A 17241-nucleotide genomic window follows, 5' to 3' on the forward strand; every position below is an offset into this window, starting at 1 on the left:
GGAGTGGGAATGAGGCATTTAAGTTGGCCTATATTTATGCATTAAAATATAACTGAAACTGGGGTTCTGGATCTGCATATGAGAAAGCTAACTCCCACTGAAGGTACTTTTGAATTCAGTAGGTTCAAAGGGATTTTTCACCCCCTTATATGAACCATCAGCAGGTAGTTTTTGCATTTGTAAAACCTGTCTCGAGATCACCTTGTAACATGTGCCCTTCATGACAAAATCTTATGTTCTCAGTAGCCCACAGAGATGAAGATGCTGTCACATGGGATTCTCTAACAGATTTTTGGTAATTCTTATGCCAGTCAAAAAAGTAAAACTCTTGGCAGCATCTCTGCTTTGGGCTTCTCATTATCTCCCACTGCTGGAGAGCTCTTCCACTGGAAGTTTGCTATCATTACAAAGGCTGGCGTTTCTTTATTATTTTAGCCATCCACTGTGGGAGAGCATGTCTCATGCTGCCTCAGCTGGCACAGAGCATATTTGCAATGATAAACAAGTGTTAAACAATAGCGTGCGACAGCCTGAAAATTTTGCATCAGCCCAAACCCTCCATCTAGAGATGAACATGTGAGAGATCCCACGCTGGGATCAATTCATCTTGATGCAGCCTTTGTGCTGCAGAGACCTGGGAGAACCCACACAAGGTATGGCAGACACTGAGGTCTCTGTTCAGACCATAATCACTGGTCACCAGTGAGGTTCTGGCATGGCTCAGGATCCCACTGCGCAAGGTGCTGTGCAAACACACAACTGGAGAAACTGCCCACGTTCCAGAGATCTTCCCATCTGATGCTGGAGTTTCTTTAGTCACTTTATTTCACAGTATGAACTGGGGATGCTGCCAAAGGAGAGGTCCCTTCCCTCTCCTTCCTCAGCCCGCACCTCCTCCCTGCCAAGCTCAGGAGCAGCAGTTCATGCGGCATGTGGTGAAATGGATTGGAGTTATAATCCAGGTTTATGCAAACTCAATGGGAAGCAAAAAAGAAAAAAAAAAGATGTAATCCCTTCCTTGCCGCCAGCTGGCAGAGGGTTTCTCTAATTCCTGTGCTCAAGCCCCATAGTCAGGTGGTGGTGTGAGCTATGCAACACCTGAACAGCTTCATCCTCAAGGTGGCTGTATTTCACGGCTGAGTATTTGTCCTTTCGTGTGAGTACACAGCAGCTATTAACTTCAAGCAGAGTTTCTGATTTGGATGTGCCTTTTCAGCCAGAACAAGGCTCAAAACATGAAAAGTCAGAATTTAAACTCTGAGGTCCTGAGCCCAGGCTGCCTAACCAAACTCGACAGGGTGGAACTGCCAGGAGTACCAGGCTGCCTGCTCCAGGAGGAGAGAAAAAGGGGGGCACCTCCGGAGGGCAATTTGATCTCCAATGGATTGAATCTCATTCTTAGGGTTTTTAGTCCTCCTAGAGCCCACAGTGACACAAACCCTGATTTAAGTACCTTCATTAAATGCATAAAGTTAGGTTATAGATGTGCTTAGATTTATAAGTTAATGTGCTATTATGAAGAATGAGTTCAAGATGCTAGGTAAGGTGGATATTTAGTTGCTGTGTATAAGAACTTCTGAAGAAATGTAGTATATTCGTTGTAAAGAATAATAATAATAACAACAACCACCACCTTTTCAACTTATCTGAGATATTTCCCTGCAAGACATCAACATTTCCCCCCCCCCCCCCCAAATAGACATTTTACAGTTACTTTAATGTAATACATGGTTTAAAAAAGAAGGCTTTTCAAAGTCCCCTGGAGTGCAAAGTGATCTTTCAATTTATGTAAGTATAACCTATTTGAAAAGATTTTGGTTCTGGCAGACAGGAAGGATTGGACTTTTAGTTTTAAAATAAAAGTGCTGTAGGTGATGGGACCTTGTGGTATCTAACCACCTTTGGATATCAAACAAAAAAAATATTTAGGGAAAAATTCTGATAAATCAAGCCAAAGAGTATCTGATGGTAAACCACTTCCAGATGATAGAAACTCAGCATTTGTCTCCTGAGTACTCTGTAAAATCTCAGTCTCCCTGCTGCAATAAACTGTCAATATCTGGCAATCTATTTTGCAGGAGGATGGCATTTAATTCCGGTTCCTTCAGTGGAAGATAATTCCTTATTCAGATTAATGTATTTTAGTTCTTTTGCAACTGCCTAATAATAATTTCCAAAAAAAGTTTTTCAAAACCCTGTCAGAGATTTGGTGTGAGACACAGCTGCAGTGGACTCAAGAAAAAGCCTTGATTTTCCCTGTGAAATTATTACGAGAAGTTTCTTCTCATGTCAGTGCAAAAGCAGGTTATACCCTAGGTCATTTGGAAATGCTTCACCTGACAGGTCTTTTCTATAAAGACCTCCAGATTTAGCGTATTTCCATCCTTGTGGAAGTTTCATGGAACTTTGGGTTGGTTTTTTGTTTTGTTGGGGGGTTTTTTTGGTGGTTTGAAATAAATGCATGGTGGGATTCAGCTCACCCAATTTTAACCATTTGAAAGGTAAATGCATAATATAAACATTCTTTCTCTTATTCATGATGCCTCTGAAGGGTGAGTTCATCCCCTCCTAATGCAGTTGCTTAGAAAAAGTGAAATACATTGCTTCTGGAGGTTCACCCTTCTCTCCTTTGATTGCATATTGGGGCCAGTTCAGATTAGATGTTAAACACTAAAAGGGCTCAAATTAGAAAAAATAAATCCATCTAAATCCATCTGTGGGATGAATATTCCCATCGTGACTCTGTATGAACATCCACAAACTGCTACGTCACGGACCCTTGGTGGCAGGGCAGGGTCACAGCCTGACTGCAGACCAGATCAGGTGCCATTCACAGCAGTACATGCCCTGACGTTGTGGATGTTTGTCAAGAAGGGGAGAAGAAATGGCCCGACTTCACAATCCATTACAAACATCACCAGCCTGTGCCTAGAGGCTTGGTCTGCAATCACACTCAAGTTGGACAAAAAAAAAAAAAAAAGTAGAAATGATCCAGCTGAATATTTTGTAACTATCCAGCTCAACTGAGTTGTTAGGACTATCGGATATGAAAATTTTTCCCTGGCACAACCAGAATATAATTAATGAATGACAAAATTCGACAGGGACAAAGTGGAGCCAATTTTTGACATTAGGGTTATGAGGATACTTGAATTTGAAGTGCTAGGGAACAATCAGGTGATGCACAACATGGCCAAACAACTTCAAGGCTGGCCCATCCAAGACCCACACAGTCAGCTCAAGACTCTAGAAGACAACCAGTTTTGTTCTAGAAAGGCAATGAAAGGACTAAGAAAAAACAGCAATCTATCAAGGCTTCACTGATTATTTAACTGATCACCTACAGCCTCCAAAGCACTGTTCAAACTCAACGTACAGAGCTGTCTTTGTCCTGCAGAACTTGACCCGCAAGAAGGTGAAGGATGAAGGACAACATTGAGTAGTGAGATGTCCATACTTGCAAAGCAGTGTCAGAATCAGAAGTAAAACTAAGCGCCATTTCTGGGGGGTTGCAAAATCTCAACTTTAATAACAACGTTCTCTTTGACCTTGGTCATATCATTTAAGCAGCACTACATCTTCAATTCAACATTGGCAAAACTCAGCTAACAGAAATCTGTTCCAAGGGAGGTACCTAGGTCTCCCTTTGGAGACCAGAATGCAACCAAAACTCCAGAAAATAGTTTTATTTTCTGTTTGGGTTTCTAACTGCTCTAGTTTTGCCTGTGTAAATTCTCTGACTCAGCTGCTGCCTTGTTTAATATTATCTGTGAATTTAATTCCTGTGCAATTCAATTCTACTTCCCAATAATTAATGGAGATGTTAGATGAGACCAGACCTAACACAAATTCTCCATATGCCTTCCATAAACTTGTTACATTATCATTTGCCACGAATCATCGTTTAAAATCTTTCAGCCGGTTTCCAACCCGCATGACTGATTTCCCATCCAAGCCAATCTGAATTAATTTTTCTAGTAGGATTTCCTCATAATCCTGCACAGGCCAGGGAATGGGCTAGACTGACCTTATAAACCTTTTGCATCTTTGACCTCTTGATGTTACATGTAAGAGGCACGAGGTTGCTCCTAAAGCTCCAACAGCTCCCTGACTAAATTCTCCAGCAGCACCGCAGCACTTCTTTGTGATGGGAAAATCAATGTAAGGGAGAGAAGGATCCAAGTCGCAGCAGAATATGAATTCTGGAATACGTGGTCCTGCACCAAAACCACCATCCCACCCCCCAAACTGCTCATTCACAAAACAGCATCTGAAATGTTGCTCTTTCTGTCCGCTGTATCCTCATTGAAGATGCTATAGGAAAGACCCAGTTCAAACGGTTGAAGGGTGCACGTGAGTTCCTTTGAGTTTCATTCTGGGCTATCCTCTGTCCTGGTTCCCTTTTACTTAGCTGCTCTAATGCAAGTGAAAAAATATCCTATTCTGCCTTATTTTTCCTTGTAATTTTTGCTACTTTAAAGAGTAATTGGGTTTTCCACAAGAAAAGTATCAGAATCATTCCTAAAGGAGCTTTGTTCAGATCTGTTAAGTGGTGACAAATGGCCTGTTTTAACCTTCCTTTTGAGTTGATTATTCTGATGAAAAACCACTGAACATATGCAATTACAGTATTTGGCATTTATATAACACAAATTTCCCTTCAAGGATGTCCTCCTCTTTCTCCCACCTCCAAAATCTTGTACTAGGAGCAAGAAGATGGTAAAAGTTGTAAGGATACAAGCTTTATTCTTTTAGGAGAAAAAAATACCTTTTCTTTAAATTCTTCTCAAAAACAAAACAACCAATACTTTACGAGAGCAAGGGAGCTCTTACGCTTATCGAGCTTGTGAAATTTAATTTAGGGTGTATATTTAAAGCATAATACTTGTGCTAATCTTGAAGCCTGGGGAAAGAAAAGGTCAGAGAGATGTTTGTAAATATACAGAAACATTCATGTTTCTTTGCTGGTGTCCCAAATTTCTGTGCAATTTACAATAATAAATCTGTTGTGCATCAACTGGGTGACCCGTGGTTTTTATGTGCAGGTGGAAAATTGGTTTTGGACAGGAAAATAATGCTAGTTCACAAAGAAACACCGCTGGTAGAGCATTTACTGCCACACCTTCCAGTCAATCCTGAAGAGAAGTGGGTTTGCCTGCTGGATCCAAAAGTCTACCTAGTGCAATCTCTTTTGGAGGGTGTTTTGTACTTATCTGCAAATAAAACCTTAGTCAGTAGGATCAGAGTCAAGAACATGAGCAAACTGAGTTATGGATTTTTAAGGAGAAAAATGCACATGAATATTTCCATGTTGCATCTGCTCAGCACTGGATTTGTTAATGTATTTTGTTAATGAATCAAAATCTACTCTGAGACACCATCCTGGAAAATGGTTAGGGAAAGGGTGATTTATGTTTCAGTCACAGGTCCCATCAAACAAGAGATTGCATTGCATAATGAAGTACTGCTAACAGCATCTTTCTTCTTAATGAACTGCAAATTGTTTTACAAACTAAACCTGCTTGGAAGACTGGAAGTGAGGATCCCTTGCCTATCAAAATGCTGCCTTGGTCTCCACTGAAAAACAGCATTAACAAGAGCCAGAGCACCCTGTTTAGGGGATACATACATTTGTGTCCACAGAGACTGGGTAGTGTCCTCAGCCAGGCAGGATCCTGCCCAGCAGAGCTGGTGGGGTGGCTTCATTTCTTTGTGATTTTCAAACCCGAGTGACTTCTCCTTCTCCAAAATTTGAACATGGCAAAATATTTCCTTTTAAAGTAACTCTTAAAATTCTCCTTTATTTTCCAATATAAAGTATACTGCGAGAGCAAAATATTTTGGAAATAATTTTGAAAGAATACTTTGACAGAACCATTTCAACAACAAAAAATGGAAGCATTTTCTTAAGGTCCTGTTATAATGAAACTGTGGGAATCTACCCTCCTCTTGTTTTCCTCCAAGACAAAATTAAGGCCAGGATATACGCTGTTTCACATATGCTTTTGATTTCAACTTCTGATAGGAAAAGATTCAGTTGAAATTTTATGGGCTGGCCCTACACAGAGCACAGTTAGCGCGTGATTTTGCACAGGTAGTATGTGATTAAGCGCAGAAGCAGCAAAATGCTCCATGGCCACCTCTGAATCGTAGCACCCTTTATGAAGCTGTTGACACAAGCGCAAAAATGCACCATGTATGTGGTAAGAATAACATCAGACTGACAACACTTGTGTAACACTGGTGGAAACAGCTATGCAAGGTGTAAGAAAAGCAAGACCCTGTCTTACCCAAGGGCAACTTTTCCGTCATGCTTAGGCACCTACTTGGGCATAAGTTTTACGTGCCCGCTAAACCAGTCCTATAGGTGATGTTTACGCTCCCTATATGTTGCAAGAGGATACATGTTAGGTGTTTGGGCATCCCTGTGGTGGTATTCAATGGCACCTCCCAGGTGTCCCACGGACTGCACTAGGACATTTATTGTGGCAGACTGGCCCACGAGGAGCTTGATCTTTAATCCCAACTTGTGTACCCTAAGTAGATGGGCTGCATTACACTTAAAGTCTCTACCACGTGCATTGCCCTCAGAGGCATGGGACGGGTCAGAAGAACAGCCCTTTGCCTTCTCAGATGCCCTCAGAGCAGACAAGCAGGCTTTAATACTTGTGCAATTGGTATTTTTAAAGAAGAATTATTCTGGGAGATGCCAAAACATTTGCCATCATATGTATTCAGGAAACATTATACACCTGTGGTGCCAAAGGACTTTTTCCATCTTGGTTATAGATCATTATCAGACCAAAACCTTTCTGCAATATTAGCCAAGTAGTTACATGCCAGCCTCACAGCTCACGATCCCCCCAGCAGCTCCCTGGCTGTGGTACCAGTTTGCTAGCAAGAGTGGACTGGAGGAGGGCATGTTTGGTGCCAAAACACAAAAAACAGAGAGAAGAGCTGAGCTGGCTGACTCATGACTGTGGGAGGGCTGTCTGATGTGTGCCAGGCCACTGCTGGGCATGTAGAACTGGCATTGTGGAGGAATTAGCCACCGATGTGTGAGCAGGGTTAAGGAGAAAAAAAAGCTTCAGAAACAAAATTTCTGTGCCATACCAGAGCTGCCCACCAACAAATTATTCTCTTTGCCCTTGAGCTGATTCCACAGTAATTCTTTTCAGCTGGAAATCCTCCCACTGCCACTACTTGCTAGTGTCATCAAAGATCTCCAAGCACTTCACGCAAAGCTCCTGCTCCCACATGGCCTCACCAGTGTAAAAGTGAGGCTGAATCGCACCCCGTGAATCCCAGGCCTAGGGCAACGGCACGTGCCACTGCACGTGATCGTCTCTGCAGTGCTCAGGAGCTTTGTCACTGCTCTCTGCCTTTGTCAGATGCCTCACAGCCCCGCTGCTGAGAACTTCCTTTACTATCTGTTCTCCACGTGAGCATCTTACACCTTGGTAGGTAGGAAAACAGAGAACAGGACTAATACAGTGAGCGACAGAGGTATAAAAGACTTTATAGCTTGCCTTTTCTGCCTCCCATTGCCTTCCCTTCTCTTTTCCATCACACACAGCTCCTGCTTTCCTACATTGTTGAAGACTTTGTTTCATCTGTGTCTGAAGCTGCTTTTCAGCGCCAGCGCCAGCCATGCACGGCATGTCTCGCTGTTTGCACTAGGAGGGTGCAATGGATGTGGGGTCTGCATAAATTAAAAGATTTCTGTATAAATGCAAGATCGTGATTTTACTAACTCAATTCACTCCTCTTGGAAAACCAGTCAGCAGGTTTTTCCACCGTGACTTCTGTAATAACAACTGTGCAGAGCTCCTCACCAGGGTCTTTTATTTCTTAATGGCTGAAAAGGTTTAATACAGGTTTTGTTCTTAGATTACTGTTTTCAAAATGTCTAGCACAATCTTACCTACATCACTGCTTACCAACAAAGATAGATATGTATGTAATATACATAATCACATATACATAAAGGACATTAAATAAATTAAGAACTTTCTGGACATATTTATTAATCTAATTGTGTCTTAAAGTTCCTCTCACTTCTGCCACAGAACATATATTTAATCAGTTAATGTTGGTTTAAAGATCTCCTCTCTGTAAAAGCATCTTCCTCTGGCTGGGAAGATGACACGTCCTCTTTACTAAGGCTTGTCAGTTGTATCCTCTTGCCTCGCTAGCATGGTGGTATCTGAATTTGTTTTAATTCTTGCTACAGATAGCAAGAATACGCATCCATTGTAAACCCAGAGAGAGAAGTTCAGAGCCTTCCAACAGCTCACACAGCCAGTACAGTAAGGGGCTCCAAAGACATTTTGTAAAGGTATAGGGATGGCTGAAATTAGAAGTTATGTCAACATAGAAACACCAAATATTTAGTAAAGGAAATAAAAAAACATTTTCTGTCCAGAAATTAGCTATTATAGGAAGATGGCAAAGTGCTACTGGACTTTCTACCTTTAGCAAGCGGTTGATATCCGCAGTTTGAGCAGTCACTACTAACTGAAGGGGCTTGCAGTTGTGTCTTCCTTTTCTCTCTGCCCAAACAACCTTCCAGTTACTTCTTTATTATTATTCACATCACAGCAAGGTCTCCAGAAGACCTAGCACTGCATAAAAGGCCACGTCCTCCAGCAAGTGCTGACTACCTAAAAAGCAGAATAGGTGCAAGGAAGAGGCATGAAGCAGCTGACCAAGGCCATCTGAGAGGTCAGTCGAGAATATTTTCTTTGCAGTCTTCTACATGGCCACTGCTCTCCACTGCTAGATGTGAAGGAATGAGCCCCACACTCAAGGAACCTGCTGTCTACAGCCATGGTAGGGTGAAAGTGGAATTTACCCCAATGACTGATAAGGAGAGTTAAGTTCATGCCTGAAGCAATGCAAAAAAAGCACCCTAAACCTCATCCCGGCTTTGACTGGTTTCTGCTGTCTTTCTGCTTTGATAGGTTTCCGCAGTCTTCGTGCTCTTTGTTTATGTTGGGATACCTTGTCCTGGTACAGGTTAACCTGGTTTCTTGTCCCTGGTGCAGTCAGGGCTCATAGCCTGGCCTTCCTCCTAGGAGTGCCTTAATGCTTGGTCTAGCACAGCTAAGAAAAAGATCTTTCCTAATGTACTAAGCAGAGGAAGGAGCAGAGAATTTTTCCTAAAAATGCAAGGAAACACTTCATTTCTTGCCCACGTGGAGCAGACAGGCTGTCTAATCATGTCTGCAGGAGCTGACAGCTTCAGGGACATCTCCTAGCAAGGGCACAGCTAACCGGTCACAGGCACCAGCTCCACCAGCCCCTCCAGGAGCCCTTCCTAGTCCTGTCAGACAGCACAGAAACACAGCTGGAACAGCAAGAGGGTCTTTTCATTATTTTTTTCCCCAAAAAATAAGTTTTCTAACCTGTGAGTCAGAACAGGCTACTTGCTTTCAAACATTTTATGCTTGCTTTTGTGCTATGGAGCAGCTACTCTGAGCTCAGCCTGCCCAATCCTGTCTTGATCCGGAAGGCTGAGATGAAAACTATCTGCAGTCTCCAGCCTTCTTCTTCTGATCTTCTCCCTGCTCATATTTTATTATTTTGCTTTATCTTAGCAAAAACTTAGCAGCTTTTGCCAGCCACAGAGCACTTCACAGGACCTGAGCCACAGGCTTGGATTGGGACGGGTGGTATCCCAAATGGGTGCAAAGCCACATTGCCTCCAAGGAAGCGTCTGGTCCTTGGAGTCAGAGAACTCTTGTACTTGGACCAGCTTTACTGAAGGAATAATTAGTTTGTGGATATTATTGATAAGCAGATGCCTACTCTGATGTAGGTGGGCTGTGGTTTTCTATCCTCTCTGCCCTATGGAGCTGACCCATGCCTCAGGGGCATATAAAGAGGGATTAGTCTTAGAGCAGTGGGAAAGACTTCATAAATGCAAATGGAGCAGGACTCTAAAAGTACCTCTGTTAGTGTGAGAAAAGTTGAGAATCTGGCCCCTAGCAAATCTGCAGTTACAGGTTTCAAGATGCTAAGTGAATACAAGCAACTTTTCTACTTAAGCAAGAAAGGATTCAATATCTAGCTGATGTGTTTATCACAAATGTGGTAATAGAGATGTCTCTTTTATTGGCTGCTATTTAGCCTAGTGTTCATAAATGACTGATATTTAATTAATCGAAAGCAGTATTACAAAATGCAGTCTGCTTTCAAAAGCTCATTTTAAGCACTGTTGTATTCATTCTGTTCTCAGAGAGATCTGTTCTAAATTATTATCTTTTCTTAGACAAACTTGTAAATAAACAGGAAAACAAACAGTAAAGGTGAAATACCTGAAAAAAATGCTTTCATGCCTTTTTTTTTCCCTCCAGGTAAGGACTGTGTCCAAAAATAATTTTCCTTCTTCGTAGTGATTTTTTTTTCCTGATAAGGACAGCAAATTTGCTGGGGTTATTGGTAAATCAGGGTCAAAACCCAATCTCCTTCCTCATATCTGATCATACACAAGAAATAAACCCCGTGTAATCAATAATACTGTCTATACCAATTAAAAAATGTGCCTTAGACCATACTCTGGCTCTGGGGGCAGAGGTACAATATATCCAAGCAGATACACTGCTATCCCCAGAACGGAGCAGATAGACCAACAAGGAATGAACCCGTGCCCATGCTATCTGCGGAGTCATGCACAGGCACTGTCCTGGAAGTTTGGACAAAAATGATGCTGGGATTTGTCAAAACTTGCAATTTAACAGTATGATGACTAAAGGTCAGTGCTCAGTGTAGACTTGCCCAGTCTTTACAGTTAGGGTGCAGTCCAGACCCCAAGCACAGGAATATTGCTTTTTTGTCCTGGGCTAGGGAAAGCATAAGCAATCTTGCTCTAGGACGTATCTCAAAAGACTTCATCAAGACTTCACACATCCAGCATTGTTTTCCTGCTCCACCACGGTCTATCTGCATGACCTTGGGCAAGTCACTCTTCTGGCTGGGCTGCAGACTGCAGCGTAGCATAGCAATAACCGTGAACAGGCTAGACAGTGTCCCCAAAGCATTGGGAGCAAGGCATTTTCCTACAGCCTGGTTCACCTGGCCTTTCAGAAGAGTAAACTAGCCTACAATGACCCCTGTGTTGCCAGAGTGAATTTTAAACCAGTCCAGGCATTTGAAACCCCACTGCAGTCTGCACTCTGAGTGTAAGTGCCATCTCTCTGCTCCTTCTCCGATGAGCGGAGAAACCAAGACTTTCTGACTTAGAGGGGCAGTGAAGATAGATGTATCCAAGGCTGTAAGCTTTCCCAAAACAACAGCAAGTTATGATTAAACAGTCATGACCCTTCACAGCCAGATTTTCTAAGCAAAAGCCAAGCAGTTTCAGTACATTTTGCAGCCCAATAACAGCTGTCTCAAAATTGGAGCATTTGCTGAAGCCTGCTCGCATGGTTCCCATGAAGTTCCCATGAAAGACCTGGCAAAAGCTCACCCACACCCAGGCTTCAGCCAGCCTCACCCGAGAGGAGTGAACCAATTTGATCTCTAGCGGGAGATGAGAAGAGGGACAAAGTGAGAGCAGTTCACCAGGATTGAAGGAAAGAAAAAACTGCAAGATGTTTTTGTCAATGATGGAGCAGAAGATAGGTTGGGACAGCTCAACATTGTCACTGTGGTTCCCAAACCAGTACAAGTTGACACTTGACTCGTGTCAGCTGTGAACTAAACACATCTGGGACACCTTCACAGTTTGGAAACTCATGGCTTGTCAACCCACCGTATTGTTCATAGAAGAACTTTATTCAATCTGAGGCCATTATTAAAAGACCAAGACAGAGAAAAATCTACCAGTATTGGTCAAGCAATGGGTCCTTTGAGAAAGTGAGGCAACCTAAAAGATACTGAAGGGTCTTTATGGTTTAACTGAGGAAGCTCCCAAGGTCAAGGACTGGTGAGCGTGATGAACATTGGCCCACATGGAATAAGGGCAGGCAGATTTGTCCCTCTTGTTTGCATTCCCATGAGGTCTAGCTCCTTTCTGCCATGACTCAAGTAAAAAGAAATTTAAAAACCTCAAGCCTACAGCCACAGGAATTGTGTCCCTTTGCTGAACATCCAGAAACTGATCTACCCTGGTGGGTGCAGTGTCTGGGATATTTTTGGTTGAACACATCTAGACACCCCAAAACATGCAACACAGGCCTGGGTTTCTACAGCCTTTGCTCAGATGTGCAGAGAGGGAGGTCAGAAAATAGCCTGGGAGCCTGCATTAAACCAAGATTTTGGCCATAGCTTGAGGGAGAGCAAGAAATGTTTGCTCACAGCTTCCTAACCCTTGGTAGATGGGACAACAGAGATGGCAGAGATGACCTAATGAATTAATCTAAACCAAGTAGTAATTTACTCCCAGCAGCTGAAGGCAAAGAGACCAGAGGAGGTGAGTTTCTAAGAACACACCATAGCTGAAGGCTGGCCAGGTTGAGGGCTGACCGTGGTCATACAAAAGTCTTTACTGTACCAGAAAAAGAAAAATTGTGGCAAAGCATGTTTCTCTTTCTCAGTGACACCAGGTCCTCTCCCTATCCACAGAAATGGGTTGTAAATGTTAGCTTTTCTCTTAAGTGTAGTCACAGATTTTGGCGGCTTTGCCTCCCTTCACTGAGAAGTGGGTAGAAAGCTGCCTGCTCTGTCCAACTTTAAACCTAGATACTTCAGAGCGTTTATTCCTTCATCCAGAAGATGATACACAACAGCTACTTGGGGGATTGGAGGTGCCAGGCTGGTATTCGGCAGTGCTGAGAATCAGACATCAGTGCTTTGGGAAAACCTTTCTCTGTGTGAATTATCTACCCATCACTTTATTCCAATAAATCACTAATCAGACCATATTATTTTTTTCCTTTGCTTTTGTCTCTAATAAAGGAGGAGCTATAGGCACTTTCCTAGTAAAAAAAAAAAAAAACCAAACAAAAAACCAACACATTGCAAGTGACCCCATCCTAGTTTCGCCAAGATCAGTTAGGGTTTCTCTACACAAGAAAATCAATCTGGATTGAAAGAGTAGAATGACTCTTTCTGTATAAAGATGGTTTATAATGATGTTAGTCTAGTTTATCAGTGTTTTCCACTGCACTAGCTGAATCTTGACTTTAGAAATAAGCAAAAGGTGAAGAAAGCAGTTTAATTCTGCAACAGCAGGATGGTCTTCACAGTGAACTAGAAGATAGAAGTTGTTCAGGGATATTTAATCCAGACTAACCCATGTTTCTGAGCATGCCTTGCACTCGGGACTCAGGTGCAGCAAGGACACCTTTCCCTTTCCACACACTCAAACAGCCACAACTCTGCACAAAGCAATTACTGTTAACACCTAGAGCAACAGAACCAAACCCCAGCTGTCCCACCTGGCCCTTTTACTGAAGCAAAAAGACCAATAAAAATCAATCTGTGTTTTCTCTTCAGTTTCTGGGGCAGAGACTGGCTTTACTTCTTTTTCCTGGCAAATGAACAGCAAGAAACAAATGGTAACTTCAGGATCTGGCTGGTACTTGTGAGAGCACTACCTCCCTCATCCTTGAGGATCTCTGTGAAAAAAGGGGGAGGGGGAACCCCAAAGACCCTCTCTGGTTTACAAGCAGGACCATACCCTCTTCCCTATGACCCGAGCCGTGAGTAACTAGTACGCTGGGGAGTTTGTTACAATCTGTTAAATAAATCCTGCCTCTGGTGCAATGCCCGGGGGAGCAAGCAGATATAGTAATTCACAGAAACTTCTTTCAGCAGCCACCTGCAAACTTTGCACTTTATTTGCCCATAGCAGGTTAGTCCTGGTGAACTGGATTGCTCTAGATGAGAGGGAAAGCAGATGAATGCTTTTGTGCCAGGGAAATACTCCTGGGATCATTTGTGCCAAATTGTTTATTTTTTTAATTGGAAGGACTGAAACTTCTTTCACCTTTTACCTTGTTTCCCCTTTTCTGGAAGCCTCTAGCTGATGGGATCTGTCCCAGAACTCCAGCTCATCCATCAGTGGCAGAGTTAATTATGTTCACACAGAGAAAAAAAATTCCACCTCCCTTCCCCTTCTTGCATGCAGGTAAAGGAAAAAAAGCAGGACACCTGAAATCGCTCCTGGCCCAAACCTCCTGCTGCTCCTATGGCACTCGCAGAGGCAGGGAGATACAGGAGCTCACTGTGCATTTGAGGAAAGCCTTTTCTGGCCACATTGGAGATCAATTGTCCCAGCACGGCAGCGGGGCTGGAAAAGGTGATCGTGAAAGCCCAGCTCCCAGCCCCTCGCCGACTTCCTGTCCCTTTTCCCCGATGTATGAACCCTCCAAGGCATTGCAAGGTCTCCCGGTCCGGAGGCTGTCCTCCACTCCCTGCTTCTCCTGGTCCGTTAGCGTACAGTCCCCCCACCCTCCCTTCTCGTACAGAACAATAGCAAGGCACCGGTTTCAGCTGCTTCCCGAGGAAAGCCCAGATCACACACATTTAGATATAGAGAGATAGATAGGATTATATTTCTCTTTGCTGTTTAGGACAAGAAATGAAGTGCTGCCTCTTTAATTGGCAAAAGCATGCAGTAAGAGCATACCTTTAATTTAGTGTTGGGATAGCTCACTTGCACCCTGGCTGTTGTCTTATTGGAGAGTGCAGCCTGCCTCAGATCCTCTAGCACTGAAATAATATCATCCAGCACGCATTTCTTATCCTGATTTCTCAACACACACAGATGGGAAAAAGTATAATTATAGCCTTTGTAGTTCACCTTCATTTCCAGCACGGCTCGGTGGATCTGCAGGATCACATCAGCCTGATGCAAAATATTGCCTCCGGGTTTGGAGAGGAGAATCACCCTGCCATACCTCCCCGGGGTGTGCAAGTCCGAATACAGCTGGCTTTTGGATTGATCGAGGGAGAAAAGGCTGCTGGCTAAGCTCCTCTCGATCTTGGCCAGGCTGTGGCTGGGGGCTACCAGGCTCTCCAGGTCAGTGTCAGGCTGGAAGCGGTTGAGCAGGCTGAAGCCGAAGATGATGGTCAGGACTGCGGGCACAGTGAGGAAAAACACCGGATGCCTGCTCACGAATAAGCCCAGCTTGTAGAAAAACGACTGGAGCCCTCTGTGTATCACCTGCCGCAGCATCCTCCACCAGATCCAGCCTGCAGATGCTCCTGGCCGTCTTAGAAAGCACATGTGACATGTGTAGCTCCTTACCCCTTCCTGTCAGTTTCCCTTTCTCTCTCCCTCTCTCTCTACTACTCCTTTAAAAGACTGCAGCAAGTTGCAGCAAGACAGCCAAATATTGATCAATGGGGTGTGTGTGCGCGTGTGTGTGCGTGTGTGTGTGTGTCGGGGGTGGAAGGGACGGGGCAGAGGAGGGAGGGGGGGAGGGGGGGGGGTCCTTGCCTTGCTTTTTTTTTTTTTTCCTTCCCCCCGCTTCTTTCCACCCTCCCCCCCAGCCAACTAGCATCCCCCCCTCCCGGTGCCCCCCTTTCGGCGGCGAGGCTCAGGCGTTGCACGGGGAGCGCTGCCGGCTCTGCAGTGCCCGCTCCGCGCAGCCCCGCGGCGGGCACCGGTTCTCGGGGCGGTGCACCGAGCGCCGGCAGCGCCCACCCACCCACACCCCCCCCGCAAAGCACCGCTGCTCCTTTCCGCCCTACACACACACACACACGCGCCCGGAATTTGCCGGGGCGGGAGGATGATGCTGCATTTTAACATCCCCCCGACCCCACCGTGCCTCTCCCTCGCCGCGTCGTCCCCCCCCCCCCCCCGCCCTGCTCCCCGCCGGCTGCCGGAGGAGGGAGAGCTTTGCTCGGAGACTTTGCGAAGCGCTTTCCCACAGCAGCAGCAGCAGCGGCAGCAGCCGCGCTCCGCTCTGGGTGCCCCGGTCCCGCGGCTGCTGCATCCCCCCGCCGCACCCAGCCCTGCCCCGGCCGCGCCGTGGCTGATGGCGGGGCCGGGGACCCGCACCGCTGCCAGCCCAGATGGCCACCTCTCCCCTTTCCTCCATCTGCAGCCCGCGGTCGCCCAGGCGGAGCTGCCCCGTGCTCCTACGAGGGGGACAGTGACTCCGGGAAAGGCTGGGGGTAAGGGGAGGGAAGGGGGACGGAACTGCTCCCCCCTGCCGCCCGGCAGCGCGGCACCTCTCCCCCCCGCCGCCAGCACCTCCCTGAGCAGTGACCCAAGAGAAGGGGGACTCCAGGGGCTCCTGACACCTCCAGCTGAAAAACAGCTTTTCCAAGCAAAGACACCAGCAGACCATTACATAAGAGGAGAAAAAATCTGCAGCTCCCCGGACCAAAGGAGAGCAGCAGAGAAATGCATGCATTTGCAGCAGGAGAGCTGCCCGCCAGCTCTCCAGGCAGCAAGCTCCGCTCCTCCAGGAGCTTCGGCCAGGACTGCTTGGGACAGCACGTCCAGCCCTAGCAGACCTGACAGCCCCTTGTCGGCAAGGCAGGAGAAAAGGCAGGCTTGCTTTGCAGGAGCTTTGGACTTAACCCTTCAGTCTAACTCACAAAACAAACCCCCAAAAATGTAGATCTCTGCTCTGTGTCCCCCCCCTCCACCAAACTCCTACTGTATTTTAGCTAGTTTTGTCAAGCAGAAATTGATTTATTTGGGACAGGACCAAGGACATTGTGCAAAGCCTGAGAGCAAGGTTCTTCCATAATAAACTCTCACAAAACGGGAGGAAGGAGAGTGGAAACTGGGGAGCTCAAGGCTGTCCGTTAGCACACTCTGTCCGATCCAGGACTAGGCAAAGAGCTGGCTATGGTCAGCTTGAACTAATTAGTAGTGTTTTGGAGAAAACCAGCATATTCGGCAATCCCTTTTGTTCCGACATCCCTGCGTGTTTGAAGGGGACATGCAGGGAAGCAGCCCCGTTCTCTGAGGGCTTTGGAGGGCTTGTGTTAGGTCGCAGGGACAGCAATTCCGACTGGGAAGCTGAGGTCCTGCTGAAGTGGGGAAATGTGAAATTCTTCTAAGGGATGCAACAGGGAGGCTGGGAGCATTGCGTTGGAAACCTAACCTGACTGAAATCAGTGGCTAAGGTTCACAACCACCCTGGTAAAACTAGTTTAATTTTTAGGTATTTGAATGGCTGCTGCAAGCACAGCACACCTTTCAAACTCAGGCTGCTTCTATTTAGTGGCCTAGATACTGCTGATCTGGAGGTGCTTGCAAATGAGCTGGAGCTTTTACAGGCAACAAGAAAGAGAGGTCGAAGGTGGGAAATTCAGTAGAAAAGGTCCCAT

The 17241-nt window shown here is 45.3% G+C and overlaps 1 protein-coding gene across 2 annotated transcripts in view; it reads right to left on the reverse strand.

The window, feature by feature from the left end:
• The window catches only part of PTCHD4 (patched domain containing 4), a 92725-nt gene extending 77379 nt beyond the window's left edge, over positions 1 to 15346 (reverse strand). Inside the window, exon 1 of one of the 2 annotated variants that reach the window (XM_056344035.1) lies at positions 14750 to 15346. In XM_056344035.1, the coding sequence (XP_056200010.1) occupies positions 14750 to 15175 (426 nt within the window). In that variant the 5' untranslated portion in view covers positions 15176 to 15346. Of the gene's footprint in view, positions 1 to 14575 lie in introns of both variants that reach the window. The other variant, XM_056344034.1, reaches the window with a different exon arrangement.
• Between the last annotated feature and the right edge of the window lie 1895 nt (positions 15347 to 17241).

Source organism: Falco biarmicus, chromosome 6 (genome assembly GCF_023638135.1).
Source record: "Falco biarmicus isolate bFalBia1 chromosome 6, bFalBia1.pri, whole genome shotgun sequence".
Classification (NCBI taxonomy): Eukaryota; Metazoa; Chordata; class Aves; order Falconiformes; family Falconidae; genus Falco; species Falco biarmicus.